At 37.5% G+C, this 27,950-nt stretch overlaps 1 protein-coding gene across 1 annotated transcript in view; it reads right to left on the bottom strand.

Moving 5' to 3' along the window:
• Positions 1–17,865, bottom strand: part of LOC106142766 (NACHT and WD repeat domain-containing protein 2) — a 31,746-nt gene extending 13,881 nt beyond the window's left edge. The window contains exons 1-17 of the mRNA XM_060951595.1: positions 17,708–17,865; positions 15,242–15,360; positions 12,412–12,500; positions 8,701–8,846; positions 7,722–7,896; positions 7,043–7,187; positions 6,515–6,740; positions 5,522–5,632; positions 4,977–5,152; positions 4,454–4,608; positions 3,814–4,017; positions 3,088–3,227; positions 2,365–2,476; positions 1,832–1,930; positions 1,273–1,442; positions 517–680; positions 139–302 (exon numbers count right to left, since the gene is read on the bottom strand). Coding sequence (XP_060807578.1) covers positions 139–302; positions 517–680; positions 1,273–1,442; positions 1,832–1,930; positions 2,365–2,476; positions 3,088–3,227; positions 3,814–4,017; positions 4,454–4,608; positions 4,977–5,152; positions 5,522–5,632; positions 6,515–6,740; positions 7,043–7,187; positions 7,722–7,896; positions 8,701–8,846; positions 12,412–12,500; positions 15,242–15,344 — 2,379 coding nt within the window. The 5' untranslated portion in view covers positions 15,345–15,360; positions 17,708–17,865. The remainder of the gene's footprint in view (positions 1–138; positions 303–516; positions 681–1,272; positions 1,443–1,831; positions 1,931–2,364; positions 2,477–3,087; positions 3,228–3,813; positions 4,018–4,453; positions 4,609–4,976; positions 5,153–5,521; positions 5,633–6,514; positions 6,741–7,042; positions 7,188–7,721; positions 7,897–8,700; positions 8,847–12,411; positions 12,501–15,241; positions 15,361–17,707) is intronic.
• Positions 17,866–27,950: the final 10,085 nt, after the last annotated feature.

Below are 27,950 nucleotides of genomic sequence, written 5' to 3'. Positions count from 1 at the left end.
GACGGGAGTAGCTTCGTGTAAAAACCTGACTCACCCAATCCAGGATCCATGGTCAAAGGTATACCCCGCCAGAGTGGAGTGGATGCAACCGTCTACGAGTGTGTCCAAAAGTTCTGATAAACAAAAGTGAAAAATTACCTTTCTCAAATTATATCTCTTAGTGGCGCCATCAGCTGATGTGAAGACCAAGGGTTGGAGGGGCACTTTTCTATCAGCAACACCCTCCTTGTCGGCCAAGTTGAACCGATGACGCTGGATCTCTGTGTACTTGAAGGGTTTTGGTGTTCCACCGCCCCAAATACCTGGATGATAGTGCAAAAATTAGATAAGACACCTGTCACTATTTGAATCTCAACTTCATCATTAGTCTCAATTCTATCATTAAGCCAAATAGCTGAACGTGGCCATTCAGTCTTAACTGAACGTGGCCATTCAGTCTATTGAAGACTATTGGCTCTGTCTACCCCGCAAGGGATATAGATGTGACCATATGTATGTATGTAATAATAAACTTACCAAGATAATAATCAGCTATCATGGAATGGAAGTATATGGCCATGTTCATGTTCTTGAAGTACCTCTCCCGAGCGGTGTCTCTGAACTGGCGATGGTACCAGTTCATCACGGAGACGCCGTCAGCTTCCCGCTCTGATAAATAGTTGGGGAGGTCGTTGCGAATCCTGGAAAAGATTTTTTTTTTTAATAGATTTGAGTGGGCTTTACCTCCATCTGCCTGGTGGTAAGCAAGCTCAAATAGTGCCTGTTCAATCTTGCCTTGAAAATACATACATACATACCTATATAAATATTATAGGTTTTTGCGCAGTGTGGTTCCCGGCACCAATAGATAAAATAATAGGACCACTCCATCTCTCTTCCGCGGATGTCGTAAAAGGCGACTAAGGGGTAGGCTTATAAACTTGGGATTCTTCTTTTAGGCTAGCAACCTGTCACTATTTCAATCTCAATTCTATCTTAAAGCCAAATAGCTGAACGTGGGCTATCAGTCTTTTCAAGACTGTTGGGTCTGTCTACTCCGCAAGGGATATAGACGTGATTATATGTATGTATGTATGTAAGACTGAGCTAGCAGTCTTGAAGGAGTGATAGGCTACGTTCAGCTGATAGGCTTAATGATAAAAATGAGATTCAAATAGTGACGATGGTCCACCTTAAAAATTAATTGTGGACTGTTACAATTGTATTTTCTTTAAGCCATTTCGGGACATTTTATCATATTGAAGTCCCTCTAGATTATAAATTACTTTTGACCTTGTCCAAAGTAAAGGTGGTATCCTCCTGACTGGTGGCAAATGGTACTGGTACACGTCGTCCAGAACCTTATCGTCCAGGGATATCAAGTCTTCCAGCTCAGTTTCCGAGAGGCCACTCCGAGCTGCTGTGATGTAAGCCAACGCGTGGAAGACCAGAAGACGGCCGTGCTGAAATACGTGACAAATCATAAGAAACTCCTTTTCCAATGACCGATTATATGTTTGAAGTTTGACGGCCTCTGTGGCGCAGCGGTAGCTTGTCTGTGTGACCGGGTTCAAATTCCTGCCAGTGAGACAAAAACTTTTTTGATTGGATGTTTATCTTTATAAGTAAAAGCTCTTATTGTAAGGGAAAACATCGTGAGGAAACCTGCACATTTTATTGATTGGATGTTTATCTTTATAAGTGAAAGAGAGTGGAGTGCTCAATTGTTTTTTATATTAGTGCTGGGTACCACACGGCAAGAGATGATGATGAAGAAAGAATAAAACAAAATTTCCATTCCATATACCTTCCAAGTCATTTCTATACGGACATAAAGTTTTTGATTACCTACCTGTTTTTCAATTCTTTCAAACAGCATCATAATTGAGTCCATGACAGTGGAAGCCAAGTGGGTGTCCGCTGGTTTGGTGTAACTCCTCCAACGGCAGACCTAGAATTTATTGTGGCTTTCAAAGAATCAATAAAAACAATTCCATTTACTTAATTGAAACTGCAAGGATACTAAATATTTTGGACAATAACCATCCATCAAGATACAAACAAGAAATTCATAAATCTGTATGATTAAAGAAAGTACATACATACACATGATCACGTCTATATCCCTTACGGGGTAGACAGAGCCAACAGTCCCGAAAAGACTGAATAGCCACGTTCAGCTGCTCGGCTTAATAAAGGAATTGAGATCCAAATAGTGACAGGTTGCTAGCCCATCGCCTAAAAAAAGGATCGCAATTTTATAAGCCTATCCCTTAGTCGCCATTTACGACATCCATGGGAAAGAGATGGAGTGGTGCTATTCTTTTTTGTATTGGTGCAGGGAACCACACGGCACCAATTAAAGAAAGTAAAATTGAGTTTTACCTCTGCGAAGACCAGCTTCACAAAAATGGGTAGCGAGCAGGAACTGATAGCGTTGGAGACCAACCGCCACTGGTAATTTGAAAGGTCGCGAGCTGCTGAAGCCATCCAGAGTCTGCAAGATACCAACACATTTTGTCACCACTATCCCAAAGTCATCTCCAAAATTGAGATTTTAAAAATTGTACCGTATGCCTTGTAAAAAGGACCATTTAATATATGTATATTGTCCGTGGATGTCGTTAAATGGCTCTATTTCTAAGAGGTAAGAATGTAAATGGGTTTAACACCAATCCCCGTGACATGACACGCGCGACGCCGTTTTTATCGCGCGGAAAAACTATCGCTACCGTGTTGTTCCCGGCACCAATACAAAAAAGAATAGGACCACTTCATCTCTTTACCAAGGATGTCGTAAAAAGCGACTAAGGGATAGACTTACAAACTTGGGATTCTCTTTTAGGCGATGGGCCTGATCCTGTCACTATTTGAATCTCAATTCTATCATTAAGCCAAATAGCTGAACGTGACCATTCAGTCTTTTCAAGACTGTTGGCTCTGTCTACCCCGCAAGGGATATAGACGTGACCATATGAATGTATGTATGTAAAAGCTATCGCTGGCTAGAAAAAGGTAGCGAAAGATGTTGAGAAATACCTACATTTAAAAATCTCTCTTACTAGACCAGCAATGAATTAAACCTTACCGTAAATTTTCGCAACTTACTTCAAAACCTGCATAGCTAAGTCTTCGCCCAAAGCTGTGACCTCTAAGAAATTCTCCTCAGAGTCGATCATGCGCTTTAGAACCTCGTATTCCTTTGAAACCTCTGGATTGGTCTCTTCACGAGCACAAGTCACCATAATCTGCAAATCATTCAATGTTGTTACGGTCTTCTTCCTCCTGGCTTTTAGTTCCAGTTGCATCCCCACCACTCTGGAGAGGAGGCTGGAGTATGATTTTGACCATGGATCCTGGATTGGGTGAGTCAGAGACATTACATTAGAATCCTCAAAAATAACAGTATTTCTCCACTATTTAATGGATGATATTATACATATAAACCTTCCTCTTGAATCACTCTATCTATTGAAAAAAACCGCATCAAAATCCGGTGCGTAGTATTAAAGATTTAAGGGACATAGGGACAAATAAAGCGACTTTGTTTTATACTATGTAGTGATTTATTATTATCGATACATTTGAATGTGCCGTGTGGTTCCCGGCACCAATACAAAAAAGAATAGGACCACTCCATCTCTTTCCCATGAATGTCGTAAAAGGCGACTAAGAGGTAGGCTTACAAACTTGGGATGCTTTTTTGGGCGATGGTCTAGCAACCTGTCACTATTTGAATCTCAATTCAGTCTCTACAAGACTGTTGGCTCTGTCTACCCCGCAAGGGATATAGACGTCATTATATATATGTATGTTGAAATGATGCGATCTTACTTTGCAATGTGGCGGTAGTCTTGTTGGCAGCCAGGACACCTTATTGTTCTCCGTGCCGATGCCGGTCAGCTGGTCCACGGAGTCGAGGAACAGGAGTAGTGGCTGCTGCTGGGTAGCCATCGTCAGCAGCTGCTTGAAGTGGGCTGTTAGTGGCACCAGGTCGTCTGGTATGCTCTCGAACGGCAAGGCGAAGTTGTATGATATCTGAATTATGGATGAGAAATTAGAAATGGTTCCTTCTATTGCGACATTTGAATTAAGGTCTAAGTCATTTATTTAGTATCGCCTTGTTAAATTTCTGTTTTTCACGTTCCCGTGACAATTTCGACAAAAAAGTCTGTTACTCCTCAAGATTTATATATCTGTGCCGTTTCGTCAAAATCGGTTGACAGAGCCAACAGTCTTGTAAAGACTGAAAGGCCACGTTCAGCTATTTGGCTTTAAAGATAGAATTGAGATTCAAATAATGACAGGTTGCTGGCCCATCGCCTGAAAAAGAATCCCAAGTAAGTAAGCCTATCCCTTAGTCGTCTTTTACGACATCAATGGGAAAGAGATGGAGTGGTCCTATTCTTTTTTGTATTGGTTCCGGGAACCACACGGCACTAGAGTTTATTAATATTTGTGTGGTTCATGTTACCTGTTGGCAAATAGAGATGAGAGTAGGAGTCAATGCGCTGGAGTCTGGTGTTGTGCCCAGGAACCTTATGATGTTGGTCGGTCTGACATCAGCGAACCATTCGTTCAGACACATCGCTGAACTTTTTGACAGCAAACTGGTTTTGCCACAGCCACCTGTAAAATTAAATTACCATATTTTATCACCCATACTATACATAGCTTTTAATTTTTGTATAAAACAAGCTGTGCCCGCGACTTCGTACGCGTGGAATAGTTATTTTGGGCATCATGGAAGCCCTCATGGAGCAATAATTTTTTCCCGTTATTTTTTTCTCGTTTTCAATTATTTCTTCGCTCCTAAAAGTTGCAGCGTGATGTTATATAGCCTAAAGCCTTCCTCGATAAATGGTCTATTAAACACAAAAATAAATTTTCAATTCGAACCAGTAGTTTCTGAGATAAGCGCGTTCAAACCAACAAACAAACAAACTCTTCAGCTTCTTCATAATATTAGTATAGTTTTGTAAAATGTGTCACCTCACCTTCGCCATACAGAACGAGCGGCTTGTCAGAATTATTCTTGATATAATTTTCGATGAATTTCAAATCTTCCTCTCTCCCGTGGAATACTTTTACGGAATTGTTACACGCGTGCAAATGCTGCAGTATTTCAGTTACTATCTGTCCTTGTGCGCTACTGTCTTCTTTACGCATAGCCCTATAAAACATTTAGAAAAAATACATATTATACATACATATGGTCACGTCTATATCCCTTGCGGGGTAGACAGAGCCAACAGTCTTGAATGAACTGAATTGCCACGTTCAGCTGTTTGGCTTAATGATAGAATTGAGATTCAAATGATGACAGGTTGCTAGCGCCATCGCCTAAAAAAGAATCACAAGTTTGTAAGCATATCCCTTAGTCGCCTTTTACGACATCCATGGGAAAGGAGTGGTTCAATTCTTTTTTCTGCTGCCGGAAACCACACGGCACTCTGGTGCCGGGAACCAGACGGCACTTTATCAAATATACCTACTATAAAAACAATCAAGACACAAGTTAATAGAGAAGAATGTGAATCACCTGTCGACTAATTTGACGATGTTCTTGTAGAAGTGGGTGATGAAATGGTTGAGGTACTCCCCGTGAGTCTCAGTATCGAGACCCTCACGTCCGATCCATTCTACGGTGTATCTGAAATTTATTTAACCCTTCTTTGCATGATGATGGAAATTTCAATCATAACATTTACTGAAGAAAAAAAGGTACTCAAAAACTGTAAACTTTAAATTTGTTGTTCCTGGCAACTTTATAAATGACTATTGCGTACAACAAAACCCTAGTACCAGTCTACTGGAAGAAGAATTACAATAAAAAAAAAGAAAGGTCACTTCGGTGTAAATTTCCCAAATGTAAAGGCTATTTCACAATTTCGTGTAATCAATGTGGAGTAAATTTGTGCTTGAATAAAATAATAATTGTTTTTTAAATTATCATTTAGAATATAGGAGAATAAGTAAACAATATCTTTTGACTTATTTAGTACTGAGCTATATATGTAACAATGCATAATGATGTAAATTTTCATCACTGTTTTTTAAATAATTCAAATTCTTATTTATACTAGGATTTTTTTAAATATTTTTCCTTTAATCTAGAGCATTAATTACATCAACCTGATTTATTTTAAAAAAATAGGAAAAATCATGCAATTAAGGGTTAATCTGTAAAAAAAATGGACGCACCCTGTTGCTGATACATTTGGGATGCTAAACTTTTTTCAAATAAACTCAGCCAGAGTTTAAGACAAAGTTAATTTCTTATTCAGCTCTGAGGCTACTAACGGAAAAATATTTTCAGCAATCCACCCAAATCAATTATTTAATTGATTAACTTTTGTACATCCTCTACAGCATAAATCATAGTGATACTTTAAAGACATGTAACAGATCCGTACTACTTACCTATGTTTTACAATAAAGATATTTGAATTTGAATTTTGAAAAAGTCATGAAGCTAAAAAAAATTTTTAATTAAAAATATAGTTAATTAATTGCTAAAATTGTGCGATCTTACTTCTGAATGTTAGTGGTTTCAATTTTCTCCGGCAGCCTGACATCCCTCAGGTCGGCCAGGAGTTTGGAAGCCTCGGTGTCCAAACTCCTGTTTAGGATGTCCACAAAATTGCTGGCTTTCTTCAGGTTCTGAAGGTTGATGTTGTTGATGTATCTGACGTAGGCAAGGCAGTGGTTCTTGGTGTTCTTCACGTTGAGCACCCCATTTATGACCTCACGTTCCGTCACTGAAAAAATTCAAAATTTGGTGCCGTGTCCTTATCTACTACTACTAAAAGAGAGGTACTAAAAGAAAAAATGAATAGGACCACTTCATCTTTTTCCCATGGATGTCGTAAAAGACGACTAAGGGATAGGCTTGGGATTCTTCTTTTAGGCGATGGGCTAGCCACCTGTCACTACTTAAATCTCAATTCTATGATATAGATAGCCAAACAGCTGAACGTGGCCTATCAGTCTCTTCAAGACACTGTCTACCCCTCAAAGGATATAGACGTTACTATATATACATTGTGTATGTATGTATTACCTGACATAAAATAATTGTGCATAGTATCTTTATCTATCTTCCCTGCGTTGTACAGTTGGAGTGAGGACTTCCTGAACAGCTTCTGCATCTTGTTGAGCGTGTCCCACCACACTGCTTGATCTTCGGCTTGTAGTTTTGGTACTCGCTGGAAATATACATACACATACATAGATTTATAACAGATTTGAAATAGTGAAAATAAAAAAAAAGAATAGGACCACTCGATCGCGTTCCCATGGATGTCATAAAAGGCGACCAAGGCTTATAAACTTGGGATTCTTCTTTAAGGCGATAGCTAGCAACTTATCACTATTTGAATCTCAATTCTATCAAGCCAAGAAGCTGAACGTGGTCTATCAGTCAGATATACACGTGATTATATGTATGTATATATACATACGTACATAAAATTACGCCTCTTTTCCGGAGGGGTAGGTAGAGACTACCTCTTTCCACTATGTATGTATATATGTGGGAATGAAAGTAAAACAGTGCGGAATTATATCGTAAATCTTCTTATTTTATTGGACTTCTTAAAAACACATCTTATAACGTCTTACATAGTACCACAGACTCACTATTCTATCTCTTAATGTTACCAACGTAAAAATAAATAAGAGGTCAGCTAACAAAAAGGATTTAAATAAAAACAAAACTTCTTCCACATATACATATGTACCTTGTTATTAAAGTTGATAAGGATAGATGATATGGGTTGGAGAACGGACACCGGTGGCACGGCGTTCGAGTCCTTCTTATACCATGTGTCCAGGAGTATCACATCTACCCCGCCGGCGACCAGCTCGTCCCGAAGCATCTGCAGTTCTGATGATAGCACATAGGTTGGGATTGGTCTGGAATAAATTATTTATCTTTTTAGACTTGTAGCGGGAGCGATGATTCGGCTCGACCGCCACCAAAGGGAAGATCTTCCGCCAGGCTAGGTGTTATGCCTGGAGAACCGCGGCTCCGACGATGTTGTGTCGGAGGTTGTATATATATGATGTTGTGACGAGTGGCGTAGAGATGTCGCCACAGACTGTTTGGCGTAGTGATAGTATAGAAACGTTTGAGTTGTAAGGTGCAGGATTCGATCCTCGGTCGGGTCGTGATGAAAATTTATAAAAGAATACATACATCCATAAAATCACGACTTTTCCCTTATCTAAAGTAATATTATAAAGCTGAAGAGTTTATTTGAACGTGCTAATCTCAGGAACATACATACATAAAATCACGCCTCTTTCCCGGCGGGTTGACAGAGACGACCTCTTTCCACTTGCCACGATCTCTGCACACTTCCTTTGCTTCATCCACATTCATAACTCTCTTCATGCAAGCTCGGCGGTTTCGGGTACTCTTGACCTGACCCTTTACCAGGATGTCCTTAATTTGATCAAGATACGATCTCAGGAACTACTGGTTCTATTTGAAAAAATCTTTTTGTTTTGAATGCACCATTTATCAAGGAAGGCTTTAGGCTATATAACATCACGCTGCAACTATAAGGAGCAAAGAAATAATGGAAAATGTGAAAAAAAAAACGGGGAAAATTATTCATCCTTTAGGGGTATCAACCCAAAATAACTTTTCCACGCGAACGAAATCGCGGGCACAGCTAGTAAATAATACAGGTAAAAAAACTGAGTTGTCTTCACCTGTATCCATACTTCTGCCCCAGGAACACCACGAAGTTGGGCCCCATGGATAGTCTCTGGCAGTTCTTGATCTCCCTCATGCACAGCTCAGTGGTCATGTGATCGTCTGTAGCCTCATCTCGAACGCCCCATCGCATGTCTACCACCTTGATGGAAAATAATTTCAGGATTATGAGAAATTAATATTAAAAAAATATTTAAAAAGTTAAATATCCATTACTGCTTTTGGGTTTTATTAAAATCTCAGTTTTGGCGGAGAAGCTAACGGAGAACATGCATACATATAATCACGTATATATCCCTTGCGGGGCAGACATACAGTGTAACAGTGATGAAAAGACTGATAGGCCACGTTCAGCTGTTTGGCTTTAAGATAGAATTGAGATTCAAATAGTGACAGGTTGCTAGCCCATCGCCTCAAAGAGGAATCCCAAGTAAGCATAAAGCCTTAAACGACATCCATGGGAAATAGATGGAGTGGTCCTATTTTTTTTTTACAATTGGTGCCGGAAACCACACAGCACTACATCTTATCTTTAATTACCCTAATGTTATTTGATGCGATGTAAGACCCACTCTCTTTGAGTTCTACCATTGCACGGGCCGAGGGTCTGTTAAGTCTTACATACATACATACATATGATCACGTGTATATCCCTAGCGGGGTAGACAGAGCCACCAGTCTTGAAAAGACTGATAGGCCACGCTCAGCTGTTAGGTCTTGTCTCAATTAAAACAGAATTTTGCCTGTTCAAGGTGCCTCTTATCGCCGACAAAAGTCTTAGTTTCGACTGTCCTTTTGTTTTCATAAATCTGTCAGTTTTGGTCATCTAAAAAGTCAAGTCAGAGAGTCTGTTTTTCCATGGAGGCTGAACGGCCGCCACAACCATGGTACATACATACACATACATATGGTCACGTCTATATCCCTTGCGGGGTAGACTAAGCCAACAGTCTCGAATAGACTGAATGGCCACGTTCAGCTATTTGGCTTAATGATAGAATTGAGATTCAAATAGTGACAGGTTGCTAGCCCATCGCCTAAAAAAGAATCCCAAGTTTATAAGCCTATCCCTTAGTCGCCTTTTACGACATCCATGGAAAATAGATGGAGTGGTCCTATTCTTTTTTCTATTAGTGCCGGAAACCACAAGGCATAACCATGGTCTTCGAAGCCGAGCTCGTTACAAAACTAGCCATCTATCCATTTCATGCAACTTCCAACCCGCTACCCGACGGCCCTAAAGCATCTACAAATAGCTAGGAAACAGGTCGGTTAGTTGTAAACTGTAAACATTTACAAAAACCCAGCTCGATCTATTTCTGGGCGGCGGAAACGCCACATGTACTGTACAGTAATTATAACGTTGTATACATTACTTGTAGCTGAATTAATCTCTAGTGAGTTTAGTGAACTTACAATTGCCCCTATCCTTACCGTTCTGGAGAGGAGCCCGGGGTGCTGATTTTGACTGGTATCCTGGACAGGGGTCAGGTTTTTGCACTAAGCGACAGTATGCGCAATCTTTGCAGGAGAATCTAACGCAATGAGGGATCATGGCAAAAGTTATAGTAGATACATAGATACATATATCCTATGAAAATGCTGCAGTATAGTTTGTTCCGCCGCTTCTTCTACACATGCGCTTTGGAAGCGGTAGTAGTTATAATTAGATTTAAGTTATGTGACGTCAATAAGTGATACCTTGTATCCAATTTTGAAAATAAATCTATTCTATTCTATATAATCACGTCTATATCCCTTGCGGCGTAGACAGAGCCAACAGTCTTAAAAAGACTGATAGCCGTTCAGCTGTTTGGCTTATTGATAGAATTGAGATTCAAATAGTGACAGGTTGCTAGCCCCTCGCCTAAAAGAGGAATCCTAAGTTTATAAGCCTATCCCATAGTCGCCTTTTACGAAATCCGTGGGAAAGAGATGGAGAGGTCCTACCCTTTTTTTATTGGTGCCGGGAGCGACTAAGGGATAGGTTTATAAACTTGGGATTCCTCCTGTAGGCGATGGGCTAGCATCCTGTCAGGATTTGAATCTCAATTATATCATTAAGCCAAACAGCTGAACGTGGCCTATCAAAGACCGTTGGCTCTGTCTACCCTGCAAGGGATATAGGCGTGATTATATGTATGTACTTAAATGACGTATTGCCGAAAATGTAATTTCGTGAATTAAACTTCATAATTCGGTATCCGGGAATTACAGTACATGACTTATATGCTGTAAAAATATTTACAAAGTTCTAACGCCCGACACTTACCACTTATAAACTTGGGATTCCTCTCGTAGGCGATGGGCTAGCAACCTGGAATCTCAATTGCATCATAAAGCATCCCTACAGCTGAACGTGGCCTTACAGTCTTTTCAAGACTGTTGGCTCTGTCTACCCCGCAAGTGATAGCCGTGACTAATAGGTATGCATTTAATAGTTATGACAATTTTCCCCTTTAGGCATGCATTATATTTTATCATTGTTTATACTAACGTTAGTATAACCCATCTTATGAAAATAATACAGACATAATTAGTTTTCGAAGTTTAAACATTATTATAAGTAGGTATCTACTCGTAATATGATTCTTCATTGTACGAGTAACATTTACAATTTGTAAAGTTAAATAGACTGACTTAACTTAATGTTAATAGCATAATATAACAGACTGGACAGAACATTTACATATATACTAGCTGTGCCCGCGACTTCGTCCACGTGGTACAGTTATTTTGGGCATCATTGAAGCCCTCAAGGATGAATAATTCTCCCCTTTTTTTCACATTTTCCATTATTTCTGTGCTCCTTGTAGTTGCAGCGTGATATTATATAGCCTTAAGCCTTCCTCGATAAATGGTCTATTCAACGCAAAAAGAATTTTTCAATTTGAACCAGTATCTCCTGAGATAAGCGCGTTCAAACAAACAAACTCTTCAGCTTTATAATATTAGTATGAATATAAAATTCTCGTGTCACAATGTTCGTTCCCGTACCTCCTCCGAAACGGCTAGAACGATTCTCATGAAATTTTGTGAGCATATTGAGTATGAACCCTGAACATTTTCTTTTTAACTAAAAATTACTTAAAATTTATTAATATGGCAAAAAAACGTTTGCCGGGACAGCTAGTTCCTTTATATTTTTAAAACGCACCCAAAAAAATAAACATATCATAATAACTCCTTAAACAACACGCTTACTCTTTATTATATAAAAATATGAGAATTCTCAGAAAGAAACGTTTCATCTAAACCATCTTTTGATAATTTCCTGGAGATTTTTTTTAATATCGGATGTTGTTAGAAGGACACTAATAAATATGACAGATTGATCCCAAAAAGATTATATTCGGAAAAACAGTGTTACTTGGAAATTGAGATAAAACGTTTCATAAGAATCTGATGATTCCGTGTTTTAGTTGACACTGTAAGCCGTTGATCCTGGAAGACTTTAGATAATTTAGATCACTCTGACGAGTTCTAAAGTACAAATAAATCACGCATTGTTCCCGGAGGGGCGGCAAAGACTACATCTTTCCACTTGTCACGATCCTATACTTCTTTCGCTTCGTCCACATAGGTCATAGAATTTATGTATTTTTTTAGTTTCATGATTCATTGCTTCATATTTTCTCATATTTTAAAGGTCAATAACGAATCATTCAGTCATTCATTCATTCAATCGTTCAATCATTCAATCTTACTTGAAATTCCAGTCCGTGTTTCTCTCGGCAGTAATCCTTGATCCGCGGGTAGCATTTCGCCATCAATGTGTTCCTCTCCATAGTTGTATCTGAAAATAATTATAGAATACAAATTACTAGATTACGATAGCAGAATTATGGCTATGACTTATGAAGCATGTCTGCGAAGGCTTTAAACTTTTGCAAATTTAATTTGGTTGACTGGGAGAAATCCCAATTGGGACAAGTCCGCCATTGTACACATTTTTTGAGCAACCTTTAAGTTAAGATTTGAATCTCAATTCCATCATAAAGCTATACCTGCAGCTGAAAGTGGCCTTTCAGTCTTTTTGCCACTTGCTTTTGTTTGTAAGCCTATCCCATCGTCGTCTTTTACAACATCCATGGGAAAGAGATGGAGTGGTCCTATTCTTTTTTGTATTGGTGCCGGGAACCACACTGTACTAAAGTAGACTAACAAACCAAAAATGTTTTTCGTGAGAATATCGCATGTTATGTGCGGCAAAACCAAAATATTATCAAACTGATTTTCTCTTATATTTATATGTTGTAGGTATTATGCTCGTCTTAAAATTTTAAATTTCGTAACTTATTTGCAGGCAAACTCATGCCTTGAGTTCATTCAAATGACGATCATTTTTTTTTAGTGAATCGATTTTGATGAAACAAACTTTAAATGTTCTTCTGAGTTAAAACAAAGCAATTGGTGAAAGTTTCAAGTAAATCGGTAATCAGAATTATGTCTATGACTTATGAGGCTTGTCTGAAACTTGAAACTTGGCAAATATTGTCTTTGAAAACAGACTCGACTCGATTGCAGTATGACTCAGATAGGACGACCTAATTCTGACGTCGAATCACTGCATTCCGTAATGCAGTGTTTGACTAAGTAGTTATGTATAAGAATTTGTGCGTTACGAAGATCGGCTAACTGTTTTCTCAATGGATTTATTTATTATCGGGCCGTGTGGTGCCTGATACTTGAGAAAAGGATATATATAGCATATCTTTGCCATGGATGTTGTGAACGGCGACTAAGGCAATGGCTTATAGACTTGGAATTTTCCTTATGTGGTCAACAATTTAACTGTTGGACAACAGATGAACTGTTAACCATGAATGTCGTAAAAGACGACTAAGGGGTAGGGATTGGGATTCTTCTTTTAGGCGATAGGCTAGCACTATTTGAATATCAATTCTATAATTTAGCCGAACAGCTGAACGCAGCCTTATCACTTTTTTCTTGATTGTTAGCTCTGTCCACCCCGCAAGGAATATAGACTATGAATATTATGTATGTATGGACATGGTCATGGATTCTGCCTACCTTACATATGTATGCAAATCTCTTAGTATTTTGTGGACCAATAAATTTCATAACCCATCAAAATCGGTCATTTCCATCGACACTTACATGTGCTATCCTCATCATATCCTTTAGCACTTCAAACCCTAGGTCTTTAACCTCCATAAATTGAACACTACAATATTTAACGTCAACTGTTTGAGACAGGTGGAACGAATGATTCTAAGGGTCATGTTACACGGTTCATGCAGAAATCCTACTAATATTATAAATGCGAAAGTTTGTGAGTACGTCAGGATGTCAGTATGGATGTTTGTTACACTTTCACGCAAAAACTACAGAACCACATATAGGCTACTTTTTATCCCGGAGATCCTGCGGGATTGATAGGGTTTCCACGCGGACGAAGTCGCGGGCGGCCTCTAGTAAAAAATAATTCTAATGCATGCTCCCATTATGATCAGCAGGACACGCGCGACGCCGTTTTTATAGCGCGCGATAAACGATCGCTGTCCCGTTTCAAGTCACATTAGAAAACGAAATAGTAATAATGATATTTATAGCGCGGGAGTGCAGTATGGTTCCCGGTACCAATAAAAAAAATAGGACTACTCCATCACGTTCCCATGGATGCCGTAAAAGGTGACTAAGGGATAGGCTTATAAACTTGAGCTTTCTTCTTTTAGGCGACGGGTTAGCAACCTGTCATTATTGGAGTCCCAATTCTATCATCAAGCCAAACAGCTGAACGTGGCCTATCAGTCTTTTCAAGACTGTTGGCTCTGTCTACCCCGCAAGGGGTATAGACGTGATTAATTTTATAAATATTTTAATTAACAAGTGGCAATCATAGATTCCTTAATCTCTAATAGTATTCTCAATAATAATTATTCAATGTTGACTTTCTGCGATTCGTTCTGTGTAATGAAAACTTTATTTTCCTAGAAATAAGTTACGACTTACGACTGACTCTACACATTAAGTACCTACGTACGCGTGTTTTAGTGGCACTGAATAGGAGTTCTAGTAATATTAACTACCTATAATAATATTGACTTCCTATAACTTTTGACTTGTGTAAATCTATTCATATCCAATGGGAACAGCGGCCTCTGTGGCGCAGCGGTAGCTTGTCTATGACACCGGAGGTGCTGGGTTCGAATCCTGGCCAGGGCATGATGGGAATAGAACTTTTTCTAATTGGCCTGGGTCTTTGATGTTTATCTATATAAGTATTTATTATAAAATATAGTATCGTTGAGTTAGTATCTCGCAACACAAGTCTCGAACTTACTTCGAGGCTAACTCAATCCGTGTAATTTGTCCCGTGTATACTTATTATTTATTAACCGCCCCGTAGCACCGCACGCGCAACTCCATTTTACATTGCGCGGAAAAACTATCGCTGTCCCGTATCACGTCATAATAAAAAAACGAAACAGCGATAGTTTTTCGCGCGGTAACATCTGCGCCGCGCATGAATTATGTTACTAGCCCTGAAGGATAATGCTGAGAACCACATACCCGTGAAGGTGGAACTGGTGAAGATCCTCACGATCTTGGAGCTGACTGGAGGCAGGGACTTCAGCGAGCCAGCGAAGATCAGGTCTATTGTGTGGTCGTCCATAGCGAGGCTTGGTTTCCTGGATAATATTGATAATGGTTATTTCTTTTTTTTTCAGGATGTTATTATCGCACGCCTAAAATTATCTCAAATTTAACATTAAGCCAAACAGCTGAGCGTGGCCAGTCTTTTCAAGACTGTTGGCTATGCCTACCCCGCAAGGGATATAGACGTGAATATATGTATGTATCGTACGCCTGATCATATTAGAATATAAAACATATATCAGAATATTAAAATAGATATTTTCATAATTTCCCTTGATCACATTTTAGATGATAAACTATGTAAGATATAATAGCATATATTTATTTGGTAATTTTTACGTAACGTTTCAGCATACTTTATAGACTTTAAAGTAGACTTTGTAAATGAGCGAAAATGTTTATAGAGCCCTTTAATAGTCAAGATCGCTAAACGCCATAGTAGCAAAACGTCTGAATCTTAAGTCTTCTATATTTAAGAGTTATCTCTTATCGGTGGAGTTAAGTTGATTATTTAATAAATTTGTTTTTTTTTTAGAAAGAAAAGTTCTTTTCGTAAAAAAATGTGTTTTGTGAAAGCAAAATTTGGAAACAAATTTTTTTATTTACCATACACATTAAAAAGTTTATTAACTGATCGGTTTTAGAACTGCCATTATATGTAAAAATAAAATCGCTGATTTGCTGTATGATTTTATTGAAATCCACTCAGTTTCTTCGTCTAGACATACGGCAAAAATTTCCTTTACTAATAGAAACACGCTCTGTATAGGTATAAAAAGACTAGATATACAAAGTCAGCGTAAATAGATTTTCGCGCGATGAAAACGGCGTCGCGCGTGCCATTCTTAGGGGTAGAAGGGCATGTCGATAAGTTTTGGACATGTTGAAGGGATGGATGTATGGAGATTGGAAGAAAGTTACGAAATTATTGGTGTGGAATCAAAACCAAAAATATGTATAAATACATATATACTGATTGGTGGTTCCCGGCACCAATACAAAAAAGAATAGGACCACTCCATCTCTTTCCCATGGATGTCGTAAAAGGCGACTCAGGGATAGGCTTACAAACTTTGGATTCTTTTTTTGACGATGGGCTAGCAACCTGTCACTATTTCAATCTCAATTCTATCATTAAGCCAAATCCGCATGGGATATAGACGTGACCATATGTATGTATGTATGGAGATTGGAGGAAGGTTACCAAATTATTGGTGTGGAATCAAAACCAAAAATATGTATAAATACATATATACAGAACAAATTACACATATTGAGTTAGCCTCGAAGTAAGTTCGAGACTTGAGATAACCTAACGATTGGTAGGTACTACTCGTATTTTTATAATAAATACTTATATAGATAAACATCCAAGACTCAGGCCAATCAGAAAAAGTTTTTTCTCATCATGCCCTGGCCGGGATTCGAACCCGGGACCTCCGGTGTCACAGACAAGCTTATTACCGCTGCGCCACAGAGGCCGTCAAATGTATGGCCCAGACTGTTATCATGGCTGGAAGCTTTTATATACCTATTGATATTGCAGTGATAACAGCGTGAGTGCACTGATAACGTATTAGTTCAAAAGAGATTGATTTTCACAACATACAGTACCTCAACCGTGTGGTTACCGGAACTTTGGATAAGGACCACGCTATATCTTTCCCATGGATGTCGTAAAAGGCGACTAAGGGAAAGGCTAACGAACTTGGGTAAGCGATCTAATGGGTATTGGAATAATGTAAAAGTTCTCTTCCGATTTACAACAGCGTCGGTGGTAGAATCGGTAAGGTGGCCGGTTAAAATGCGTGTCAGGCACAGGTTCGAATCCCGCCTCGGACATGTACCAATGATTATTTTCGACGTTATGTCATTAGTTTTAAATACGAATCGATTCTCTTTTAGTGAGGGAAAACATACATAAAGCCACGTCTATATCCCTCGCGGGCTAGACAGGGCCCACAGGCTTAAAAAGACTAACGCCACATTCAGCAGTATGGCTAAATGATGGAAATGAGATTCAAATAGTGACAGGTTGCTAGCCCAACACCTTAAAGAAGAATCCCATGTTTATAAGCCTATCCCTTAGTCGTATTTTACGACATCAATGGGAAAGGAGTGGTCCTACTTTTTTTCCTATTGGTGCTAGGAACCACACGGCATTACATTACAGATAACATTATTGTAGAAATTACATTTAGCAAAAGCAATTTAAAAACTGGGAACTTAAGAAAAATGTAAAAAGTACTGAGTAGAATAATTCAATTAACTGCAGACTTCAGTTGTAAATGTTTATTACTCCACAGTAAAATGCCCGTAAAACGCTACGTCTCAGCAAATTACGTAAGTATAATGAAATAGACAAACATAGATTCTCACCTGCCCTAGTTTCAAGGCCTGAAACCTTAATCAATACAATTGCACTCAAATGTTAAGGTCGCGGCCATTATCGATTAAAATTTCACTTTCAAATATGTCGATTATCGATTTTATTTCAAATTCTATACGAAAAGACTGGCCACGAACAAAGATTTAAAAAAAATTAAGAGAAAAATCTGATATCGGCTTTATTATTATATTCAAAATTGAAACGCGTTGTGTTCTAATCTTGAATCGGTGTGTACTGACATTTCATGCAAGTTTGAAAAACGAATCTTGTTATTTTGTATCTAAGCAACGTTTGGAACTTAATTCCTGATTGGACCGTTTTAAGATTTATATTTGGATGTGACTCCATTCTTTTCTATGAAGTAATTTTATGTGGTTTAGTCTCATCACGCGATTACAAAATCTGTGTGTCATATAAATAGTTATGTATATGACAACTGATTATGAAATTGAGGGGCACTTTATTATAGGGAATATATTGCATGCGTGTCTTCATAGCTAAATTGTTTTAATTTGGTACTAAGTTCTTTGTTTTATGTTACATTACCGTGTGGTTCTCGATGATTTAATATAGGATCACTTTATATCTTTCCCATGGATGACGTAAAAAGCTACTTTTGGAACTTTTGTCTGTCTGTCTGTTCATGACTTCGAAACTACTCAACAGATTTGAACACGGTTTTCACGGGTGGTATATGTCATAAGAATCGTTGTGAAAACCGGTAAAATTTTAGACAACGTTCTGAGTGTCTGTTTCCTTTTTTTTCCCTTAACCGATTTTCACGTTAATTTATGGTCAATTGAAAATTTTCTTCAATTTGCAAAACGGCTTTGTAATTTTTCAACAGAGTTTAATGCGGTTTACATAAACGTGTATAATTTTATAAGCTAGAATTACTACCTACTTTGTTTTGGCTATATATTTATTTAAAGATTTATTACACAAAAAAAATTACAAAAGGCGGACATAATGCCGTTTGGTATTCTCTACCAGTCAACCAGCTGACCAAACAGAAAAACTTTAAGTTGGTGGTGCGATATAGTGCACATGCATACTGCAAAAATACATACATCACAAAAAAAACTATGACAGAATTGAAATTAAAACACTGACTTCCCTCAGTCGCCTTTTACGACATCCACGGGAAACATATAATGTTGTCTTTTTCCAAAGTATAGAAAACCACACATCACTATGAAGTCATCGAGTTAAACTCAATATCTCTAAGTAGCAATAAAGCGTTGAGGGAATCCTAAACAGTAGTGGTTTAGCAAATGCATAAGGCCATGCCCACAAGCCACATAAAGTGATGATATAATAAAACACAAAAAGCAATCCATTAGGAACATTGTATGCAGGCCACACCTACCTTGCGGCTCACAGGGCGTAGTCTTTAGGCTGTGGTGCGAGTGATAAGCGGAAGGGAGTTTACAAATCATGACGTGTTAGGCTAGCGTGTAAAAAAAGTTACATAGTATGTACTTTTTTTTGATGCTTATTAATTATACGGTACAGATTGCACAAATTGAGTAAGCTTCGAAGTAAGCTCGAGACTTGTGTTACGAGAAACTCACCTCAACGATACTTATGTTTTATAATAAATACTTATATAGATAAACCAATCAGAGAAAGTGCTTTTCTCATTATGCCCTGACCGGGACAAACCCCGGTGTCACAGACAAGCACACTACCGCTGCGCCACAGAGACCGTCGTCAGATAAATTAATAAAATATACCTACATATAAATACGTCGTCATATCCCTTCCGGACTTGAAAAGGCTGAAAGGCCAATTGAATTTGATATTGGAATTGATATTAAAGTAAAAACAGGTTACTAGCGCATCAATAAAAAAAAATCTCATATTTATCATTAGATGATGATATTTATAGGAACTTTGTACCTGTTAGGTAGATTTCAGGTACTCCATATCATTCCCGTGGAAGACGTAAAATGCGTCTAAGGCGGCACATACATACATACAATCACGTCTATATCCCTTGCGGGGTAGACAGAGCCAACAATCTTGAAAAGACTTATAGGCCACGCTCATCTGTTTGGCTTGATGATAACATTGAGATTCAAATAGTCAGAAGTTGCTAGCCCATCGCCTAAAAGAAGAATCTCAAGTTTATAAGCCTATGGGAAAGAGATGGAGTATATAGACGCGTTCGCAAGATCTATGTTCGCAGCAAACAATTAGTATACTCGTATGTATGTTTGTAACGCAATAACTTTCGAACTTGTGTTCTAAGTATTACAGTAGTAAAGTTCGTGGGGCAACAAAATCGGTCAAGTCGTTTTTGAGAGATTCACATTAAGTACATATAAAGACGACGCTTGCGGGTCAGACGGAGCCAACGATCTTCAAAAGACTAACAGGTCAAAGGAGATTCACAATTTTATAAATAAAAAAAGTATTCGCGAATTCTCACTTCGTTACGAATGTCTAGTTTATGTAAATACCTAAAACAGAAAAAAATTAGGCCACTCCCTTCAAAGTCAAACATTATCGCTTCCGCTTATGCCTTAACCCGCTTCTCAACGGAAACGCGTCTATTTTCGTTGTGATTCGTACCTGCTTTTCCACGATTAGACCAACCATAAACGGGGTTCCGGCGATAAATTTATTTTAGACACAGTTTATGCAAAACACTTTGGACGTCTGTTGGTGATGGTGATGATGATGGTGGTGGTGGCCAGATATATAAATAAATAAAAAAATTATAAATATATCTATCTAGTGCCGTGTGGTTCCCGGCACCATTAAAATAAAAATTGGACCACACCCTCTCTTTCCCTATAGCCGTGTGCTTTCCGGCAGCATTAAAAAAGAATAGCTCCTATACACCTTATCTTTCTAAAGGATGTCGTAAAAGGCGACTAAGGGATAGGCTTATAAACTTGGAATTCTTTTTTTAGGCGATGGGCTGGCAACCTGTAACTATTTGAATCTCAATTCTATCATTAAGCCAAACAGCTGAACGTGGCCTATCAGGCTTTTCAAGACTGCATGTATGTATATATAAAAAATCGCTTTTTGAAATTTCACAGGCAAAAGTAACGGAAAAACGCTTCAAATTTCAAAATCAAAATCTTTATTGCATATCTTTAAGTACCTACATCAGTTGAATTACAGTTACTGCTTATAAATAGGAACAATACTGTGCCCGCGACTTCGTCCGCGTGGAATAGTTATTTTGGGCATCTGGTCTATTCAACACAAAAATAATTTTTCAATTTGATCCACTAGTTCCTGAGATTAGCGCGTTCAAACAAACAAACGAACTCTTCACCTTTATAATATTAGTATAGATATGGAACTTCTCTCTCTTTCTGTCCTTTGAGTGAACCCCTACAATACATATATAGGGTAAACCGTATAGCTATTGCCCACTTAAGGACTTCAAACACTTTGGCTTCAAACAATAAAAAAAGTATTACAAGTTTCAACCATTTATAATTTTTTTCTTATGTCTAAATAAGATCTCCATCAAAGTGTTAACAGTTTTTAGTTAAAACTTACATGGCTTAGAAAATAAATAAACAAATTTAAAATTATCCAAAAATGTACAGTTATTGCCCATTGCTTACACTAATTGCCCACATCACAGCACAGTAATTGCCCAGTACCTTAAAATGATAAATTAGACTTTGAACTTTTGTCACTCCTTCTGATGTTCTTCAAAAATGCCTTCCACCAACCATCACCTGGCCTATTAAAAAAAAAAAAACTAATTAGGGCGCGGGTTTTCTTCCAAAAACTTTTGCACGGAGTCTAAAATGTCTATTTCGAGGAAATCCTTTTCTAGCCGATATTATTATCCAATCCTCCAAACGACTTTCTTCAGACAGTTAATATAGGTGACTAGCTGTGCCCGCAACTTCGTCCACGTGGAATAATTATCTTGGAATTATTGAAGCCCTCAAGACTAAATAATTTTCCCCGTTTTTTCACATTTTCTATTATTTCTTTGCTCCTTATAGTTACAGTGTGATATTATATAGCCTAAAGTATTCCTCGATTAATGGTGTATTCAACGCAAAAATAATTTTTCAATTCGAACCAGTAGTTCCTGAGATTAGCGCGTTCAAACAAACAAACAAACTCTTCAGCTTTATAATATTAGTATAGATTAGTATAGATGGTCCTGTAGCAATAGATTTAAAGCTTACTTAATTGAAGTTGAAGCGCAGTCAGAGTAAGAGAAGAGGGGAAAGGATATAAGATAAAATGAAAGATTTAAATTACTTTTTAAGTGTATAGGAACAAACGGGCCAAAAAATACAATAAACTTGACTCTTGTCAAACAGACATTTTAAAATTTACTTGTCCACCGAATTTATGGCGGGACGAAGGAGTTCCGCGTATGAGATTTTATACATACGGTTGTCCGTTTGTTACTAACATAAAATTTTATTTATTTATAGTATTTACAACTATTTAAATGTGATCCCTACATTCCTAAACTGGTTTTATGTCCCAGATTTTTAATACAGGGTGACTTTTGATTCAACTGCATAAATTTAACTGTTAAGTGTACTCATCTTAAGGATATTTAAAAACTTTAAAAGAAAAATATCGGTTCATATTTCAGAAAGTACGAAAAAAAATAAAAGTATCAAAATCCACGATCCTAAATACGTAATATCACCCCCGCCGGCGGAAAAGCGACGCGTAAGATTCAGAGGTCAACGACACAATTCATTCAGCTGAGCGATCTCGACAACTCTGTACTTTACTCGATCTTGATACATACATAAAAAATAAAATCATCTTGATACTAGAAAAATAATTAATTTTTAAGACATTTATTTACATGTTTAGTTTTAATTTCTTTTTGTAGTATTGGTCTTTAATAAAGCGTGTGTTTTTGAGGGTTTTTTTAAATGTGAAAATGATGATTTTTAATTTAAATAAAAATAGGTTCAAACGGCTCAGAAGCATGGGTATAGTCTATGTTTAAAAGGATGCAGTTGTTTTATGTCACCCTGTATAGTAGCGGACACTGGACCTCGGATCACAGTATTTTTCAGCAATTTGCCTTGTAGACAAATTGTTAGAAGCATCTTGAAGAGCCTCGATAGCTTTCTGTAAATTTTCTTTACTATATTGCACTTTTGGTGTCTTTGGCATACCTACTGTAAATAAAACAATACTAGCCAATAAGATGTGCATAGCGATTGGCTACCCGCACCCACGAAATAATGTTAACAATATTTGCTACATTGTCAATATTATTGCGTGTGTTTGGCAAAAATATTGACAATATTATTGTAACAATATTATTGCGCGTTGCATTAAGCTAATAAATGTGACGGCAACATTACTGACTTAATCAAAAAATTACCGATAATGATTGCCCTGGGCAATAACTATACATATTAACCATGGCAATCACTAAAATTATGGTGGGCAATAACTAAAAATATGCCGAAATACGTACAGCGATTGCCCACCATTAAAAAACCGTTCAATCTAATCTGATTGCAAATATTTTCATTAAAAACATAACATAATACTTATGCTTTTGTCATAACCATACACCAATAATGAAATATCAAATAAAATGAAAAAAAAATTAACCTCTAAGCAAGTAATTCCTTAAGAAAATTGCTAAAATGCTTACCTGTTTGAGTAACACGTTCACCCGTCTTGACAAAATCTACCATTACTGTTTTTTTTTTTCAATGTTAACACTTATCAATTTTAAAATCTACTATAAATTGACCATAGAGTAACCTAGTAAATTATATTCGAAACAAGTGAGAACACAAACTTTGATTCAGATTTTTTTTCTAAAAACGGGCAATCACTGCCTGTGGGCAATCACTCTCCGGTTTACCCTATATATATATATGTACGTACGTTCGTGAAACCTCGCCCGCCTGCCGGAACCGCAAGGCAAAAAGCCTTGGCATAAACAAAATGCCATTGTTTTATGTCTAATTTATTGCAATATAATTCAACAATACCTATAATTAATTTAACGTTTCGTGAAAAAGCCATTCACTCATTAGTATTATTGACTAGAGGCCGCCAGCGACTTCGTCGGCGTGGAATCAATCCCGCGGGAACTCTGGGATAAAAACTAGCCTATATGTTATTCTGGGTCTTCAGCTACCTACATACCAAATTATCATCATCATCATCGTAATCGGTTTAGTAGTTATTGCGTGAAAGAGTAACAAACATCCATACTGACATACTCACAAACTTTCGCATTTTTAATATTAGTAGGATATATTCAGGTACACCTTTAGGTTAGTCTTTTTAATGTCATGAACCACACGGTACCAATATTATTAAATAAAAAGAATAGGACCACTCCATCTGTTTCCCCACAGATGCCGTAAAAGGCGACTAAGGGATAGAATTATAAACATGGAATTTTTTTAGGCGACGGGCTAGCAACCTTTTTGAATCTCAATTCTATGTATCTCAAGACCGCTTGCCCTGTCTACCCCGCAAGGGATATAGACGTTATCATATGATTAGGTTAAGCTTTTGGTCGGGTTAATCAATAAATCAAAAATCAATATTCACCGTATCTATAAGTTATAACAACTAAGTCTTTAATGGTACTCCTCATCCTACTTACATCCTAGAGTCGTGAATGTAGATGTAGCGAAAGATTGTTGCAAGTGGATAGATGTAGTCTCTGCCTACCCCTCCGAGCAAGAGGCGTGATATTAAGCCTGTAAACATTGTGATTCTCTCAACACTTTTAAAGTAACGGATGTCAAATTAATAGTTCCTAGAATTTGAATTTGCGGAATCATTGCGATGGTCTAAATAAAAAAGGTTGAGAAAAAACAGCTGTCCAGTGTCATTGAACTGTTTTGGTCGTTCGTATCAGCTGGACGGGGCGCGTGCTCATTGTTATCCGTCACGATTCTATGAATTTAACAAACATACATACTACCCTCATGTACATAAGCACATTGAGTTTACAAAATATTTTTTTTTTGCTGCCAGTTAGGATATAGATTAAAGTTAAAAGGTTTGCCGTGTGGTTCCCGGCACCAATAGAAAAAAGAATAGGACTACTCCATCTCTTCCCCACGTATGTCGTCGGCGACTAAGGGATTGGTTTATAAACTTGAGATTCTTCTTTTAGACGATGGGCTAGCAACCTGTCACTATTTAAATCTCAATTCTATTAAAAAAGCCAAACAGCTGAACGTGGCCTTTTAGTCTTTTCAAGACTGTTGGCTCTGTCTACCCCGTAAGGGATATAGACGTAATGATATGTATGTATGTACATATGTTAAAAAGATATTAAGGAACTGTCAATAGAATATTCAAGTTCGCAGAGCAACAAAATCGGTTCGAACCTAGTATTGAGATATTCACAATTTTGTAAAAATAAAAGTTTCCTCGAAGCTGAAGTTCGCGGCGAAAGATTAGCGTATGTAAAATCGTGTGCCAATGGAACCCGGGTCCGTCAAGTCACGCACGAAGTCGCCCGAGTCCGCTAGACATCCGCGACGCATTACAGATTCAATTTGTGACTATCGGAATTGCTTGTACAGTTCTTTGTTCTTACCCGGAGATTCTCTCCCGTGGGAATTCCGGGTTAAGAATACAAATTCAATTGTTGTATTAATTATCATGTGCGTTTTTATCATTTGCCGTGTGGTACCCGGCACCAATATCAAAAAAGAATATGACCATTCCATCTCATTTCCCATGGATGTCGTATAAGGAAACTACCTTAAATGCTTATAAACTTGGGGTTCTTCTTATAGGTGATGGGCTGGCAACCTGTCACTATTTGTATTTCAATTCTATCATAAAGCTAAACAGCTGAACATGGCCTATCAGTCACTTCAAGACTGTTGGCTCTGTCTGTCTCGCAAGGGTTATGGACGACTGTATGTATGTATGTACATTCTTTTCGTGCAAAGGGCCCAGACTAAAACTTCCCCGACTCGATCAAACTATTTCTATCTAATCTATCTACCATACAGCTAAACTTTTGGGTTTTTAGGTATGTAATTTGAAGAGATAAAGACATTATCTGTGTGTAAGTATGCGAATGAGAAATGAGAAATGAATATTTTTCCCCGTTTTTTCTTACATTTTCCATTATAACTTCGCTCCTAATAGTTGCAGTGTGTGATGTTCTATAGCCTAAAGCCTTCCTCGATAAATGGTCTATTCAACACAAAAAGAATTTTTCAATTCGAACCAGATTAGCGCGTTCAAACAAACAAACTCTTCAGCTTTATAATATTAGTATAGATTAACGAGGAAAGAACGAATGAGGATGAAGCAAAAGAAATAATCAGGGATCGTGGTGGACACGTAGAAAGATGTATTCTCTGCCTACCCCTTTTGGAAAATGGCGTGGTTTTTATGTGTCCCATTGCGCCATACAAGTCGTCAACCACTGTTTTATCTATACTAATATTATAAAGCTGAAGAGTTTGTTTGCTTCTTTGTTTGTTTGAACGTGCTAATCTCAGGAACTACTGGTTCGAATTGAAACATTCTTTGCATTTCATAGACCATTTATCGAGGAAGGCTTTAGGCTATATTATTATAACATCACGTTGCAACTTAGATACAATATAAGGAGCAAAGAAATAATGAAAAATGTGATAAAAACGGGGAAAATTATTCATCCTTGAGGGCTCCAATGATGCCCAAAATAACTATTCCACGCGGACGAAGTCGCGAGCACAGCTAGTTAATTCAGAAGCAGTTGTCTAATAAATCTCAAGCGTGTTAATATTTCAATCAGCAAAGCCATTGTGAGACATTGATTTATAAATTACGAAGTTCATTAGGCAATCAAAGGTTGGAATGAAATAAGGCTTTATTTTCAACCGACTTCAAAGAAGGAGGTTCTCAATTAGGCGGTTTTTTTTTTATAATCAATGAACTAACGATTACATAGTCATTCTTATGACATTCTTGTGGCAACATGTTCTTCATGTAAGTATTATATTTTTTTGTTAAGATATTTTCTTTCCGTTAAATTGAGGATTTAATCATATTTTTTTATGTAATGTATGTAAATAAAACATATTGCGTATTAAATGAAAAATATTAAAAGCATTGCCTCCATACTTATATTAGAAAGAAAAGAGATTTGTATTTTGTTTTTAATTAATATAATTTCGCATTATCAATAACTACGTGTCTGATTTTGATGATATTTGGCATAGACATAAAATAAACCTTAAGTAGGTAGTCTATCTTTCTGATTTTTTTTTTGGAAATTCCCACGGAAGCGTAGCTTCACACAACACCTAGTTCACGATAAATCACAGAAGTGTTTACCGATATTTGGACCTGTCATTTATTTATTTGTTTCTAAATAATTTTTAACAGTGACTGAAACTGCAAATAAATTAACCTTTTTTTAAATTAACATGCTAAACTTATAACTAACTTATTTCATGTGCAGTAGAATAAAAAATCCAAATTAATCAATTGCTTTTATTCGTAAGCAAGCGTAAACACAATCACAAAATATGATCTATGACTTAACAAGTATTGTAATTCAACGCACACGCAGACCTGATGACAGACAGTGAATGTATTATTTATCTTAGCGCTAATGCAGTACAATAAATCAAAATTTTATCACGAATTTTTGCGGAAGTGAATTGAACTTGTACTATAAATTTTTGTTAGTTATATGAAATTCAAGGAATTTCGGGATAAAGAAGTACCGTGTGGTTCCAGGCAAGAACAGAGAAATAATAGGACCACTCCGTCTCTGTCGTCGTACTTCGTAAAAGGCGACTAAGGGATAGGCTTATAAACTTAGGATTCTTTTTTTAGACGATGGGCTAGCAACCTATCACTATTTGAATCGCAATTCTATCATTAAGCCAAACAGCTGATCGTGGCCTATCAGTCTTTTCAAGACTATTGGCTGTATCTACCCCGCAAGGGATATATATATGATAATATGTATGTATGTCTCTTATTACCCTTACTTGCAACGTTTTACTTAAATGTCACAATGTGTACCCTATGGTCCAGGTTATGTGCGCAGGTAGACCACGCATTCCTCCTGGCTCTAGTCCCGGTTGCATCCTCACCCCACTGGAGTTTATTGAAATAAGTACGCGGGTTCAATCACCACGGATCCAATATCTGTTAGGTTTACATGCAAAGGTTGCGGAGATCTGATGGGAGTTGCTTCGTGTAAAAATCTGACTCAATCCATGGTCAAAGGCATAACCCGGGCTCCTCTCCAGAGTAGCGAGGATG

This window comes from Amyelois transitella, chromosome 25 (assembly GCF_032362555.1).
Source record: "Amyelois transitella isolate CPQ chromosome 25, ilAmyTran1.1, whole genome shotgun sequence".
NCBI classification, from domain to species: domain Eukaryota; kingdom Metazoa; phylum Arthropoda; class Insecta; order Lepidoptera; family Pyralidae; genus Amyelois; species Amyelois transitella.
The sequence above is the reverse complement of the archived record's forward strand: the minus strand, read 5'-3'. Positions and strand labels throughout refer to the sequence as shown.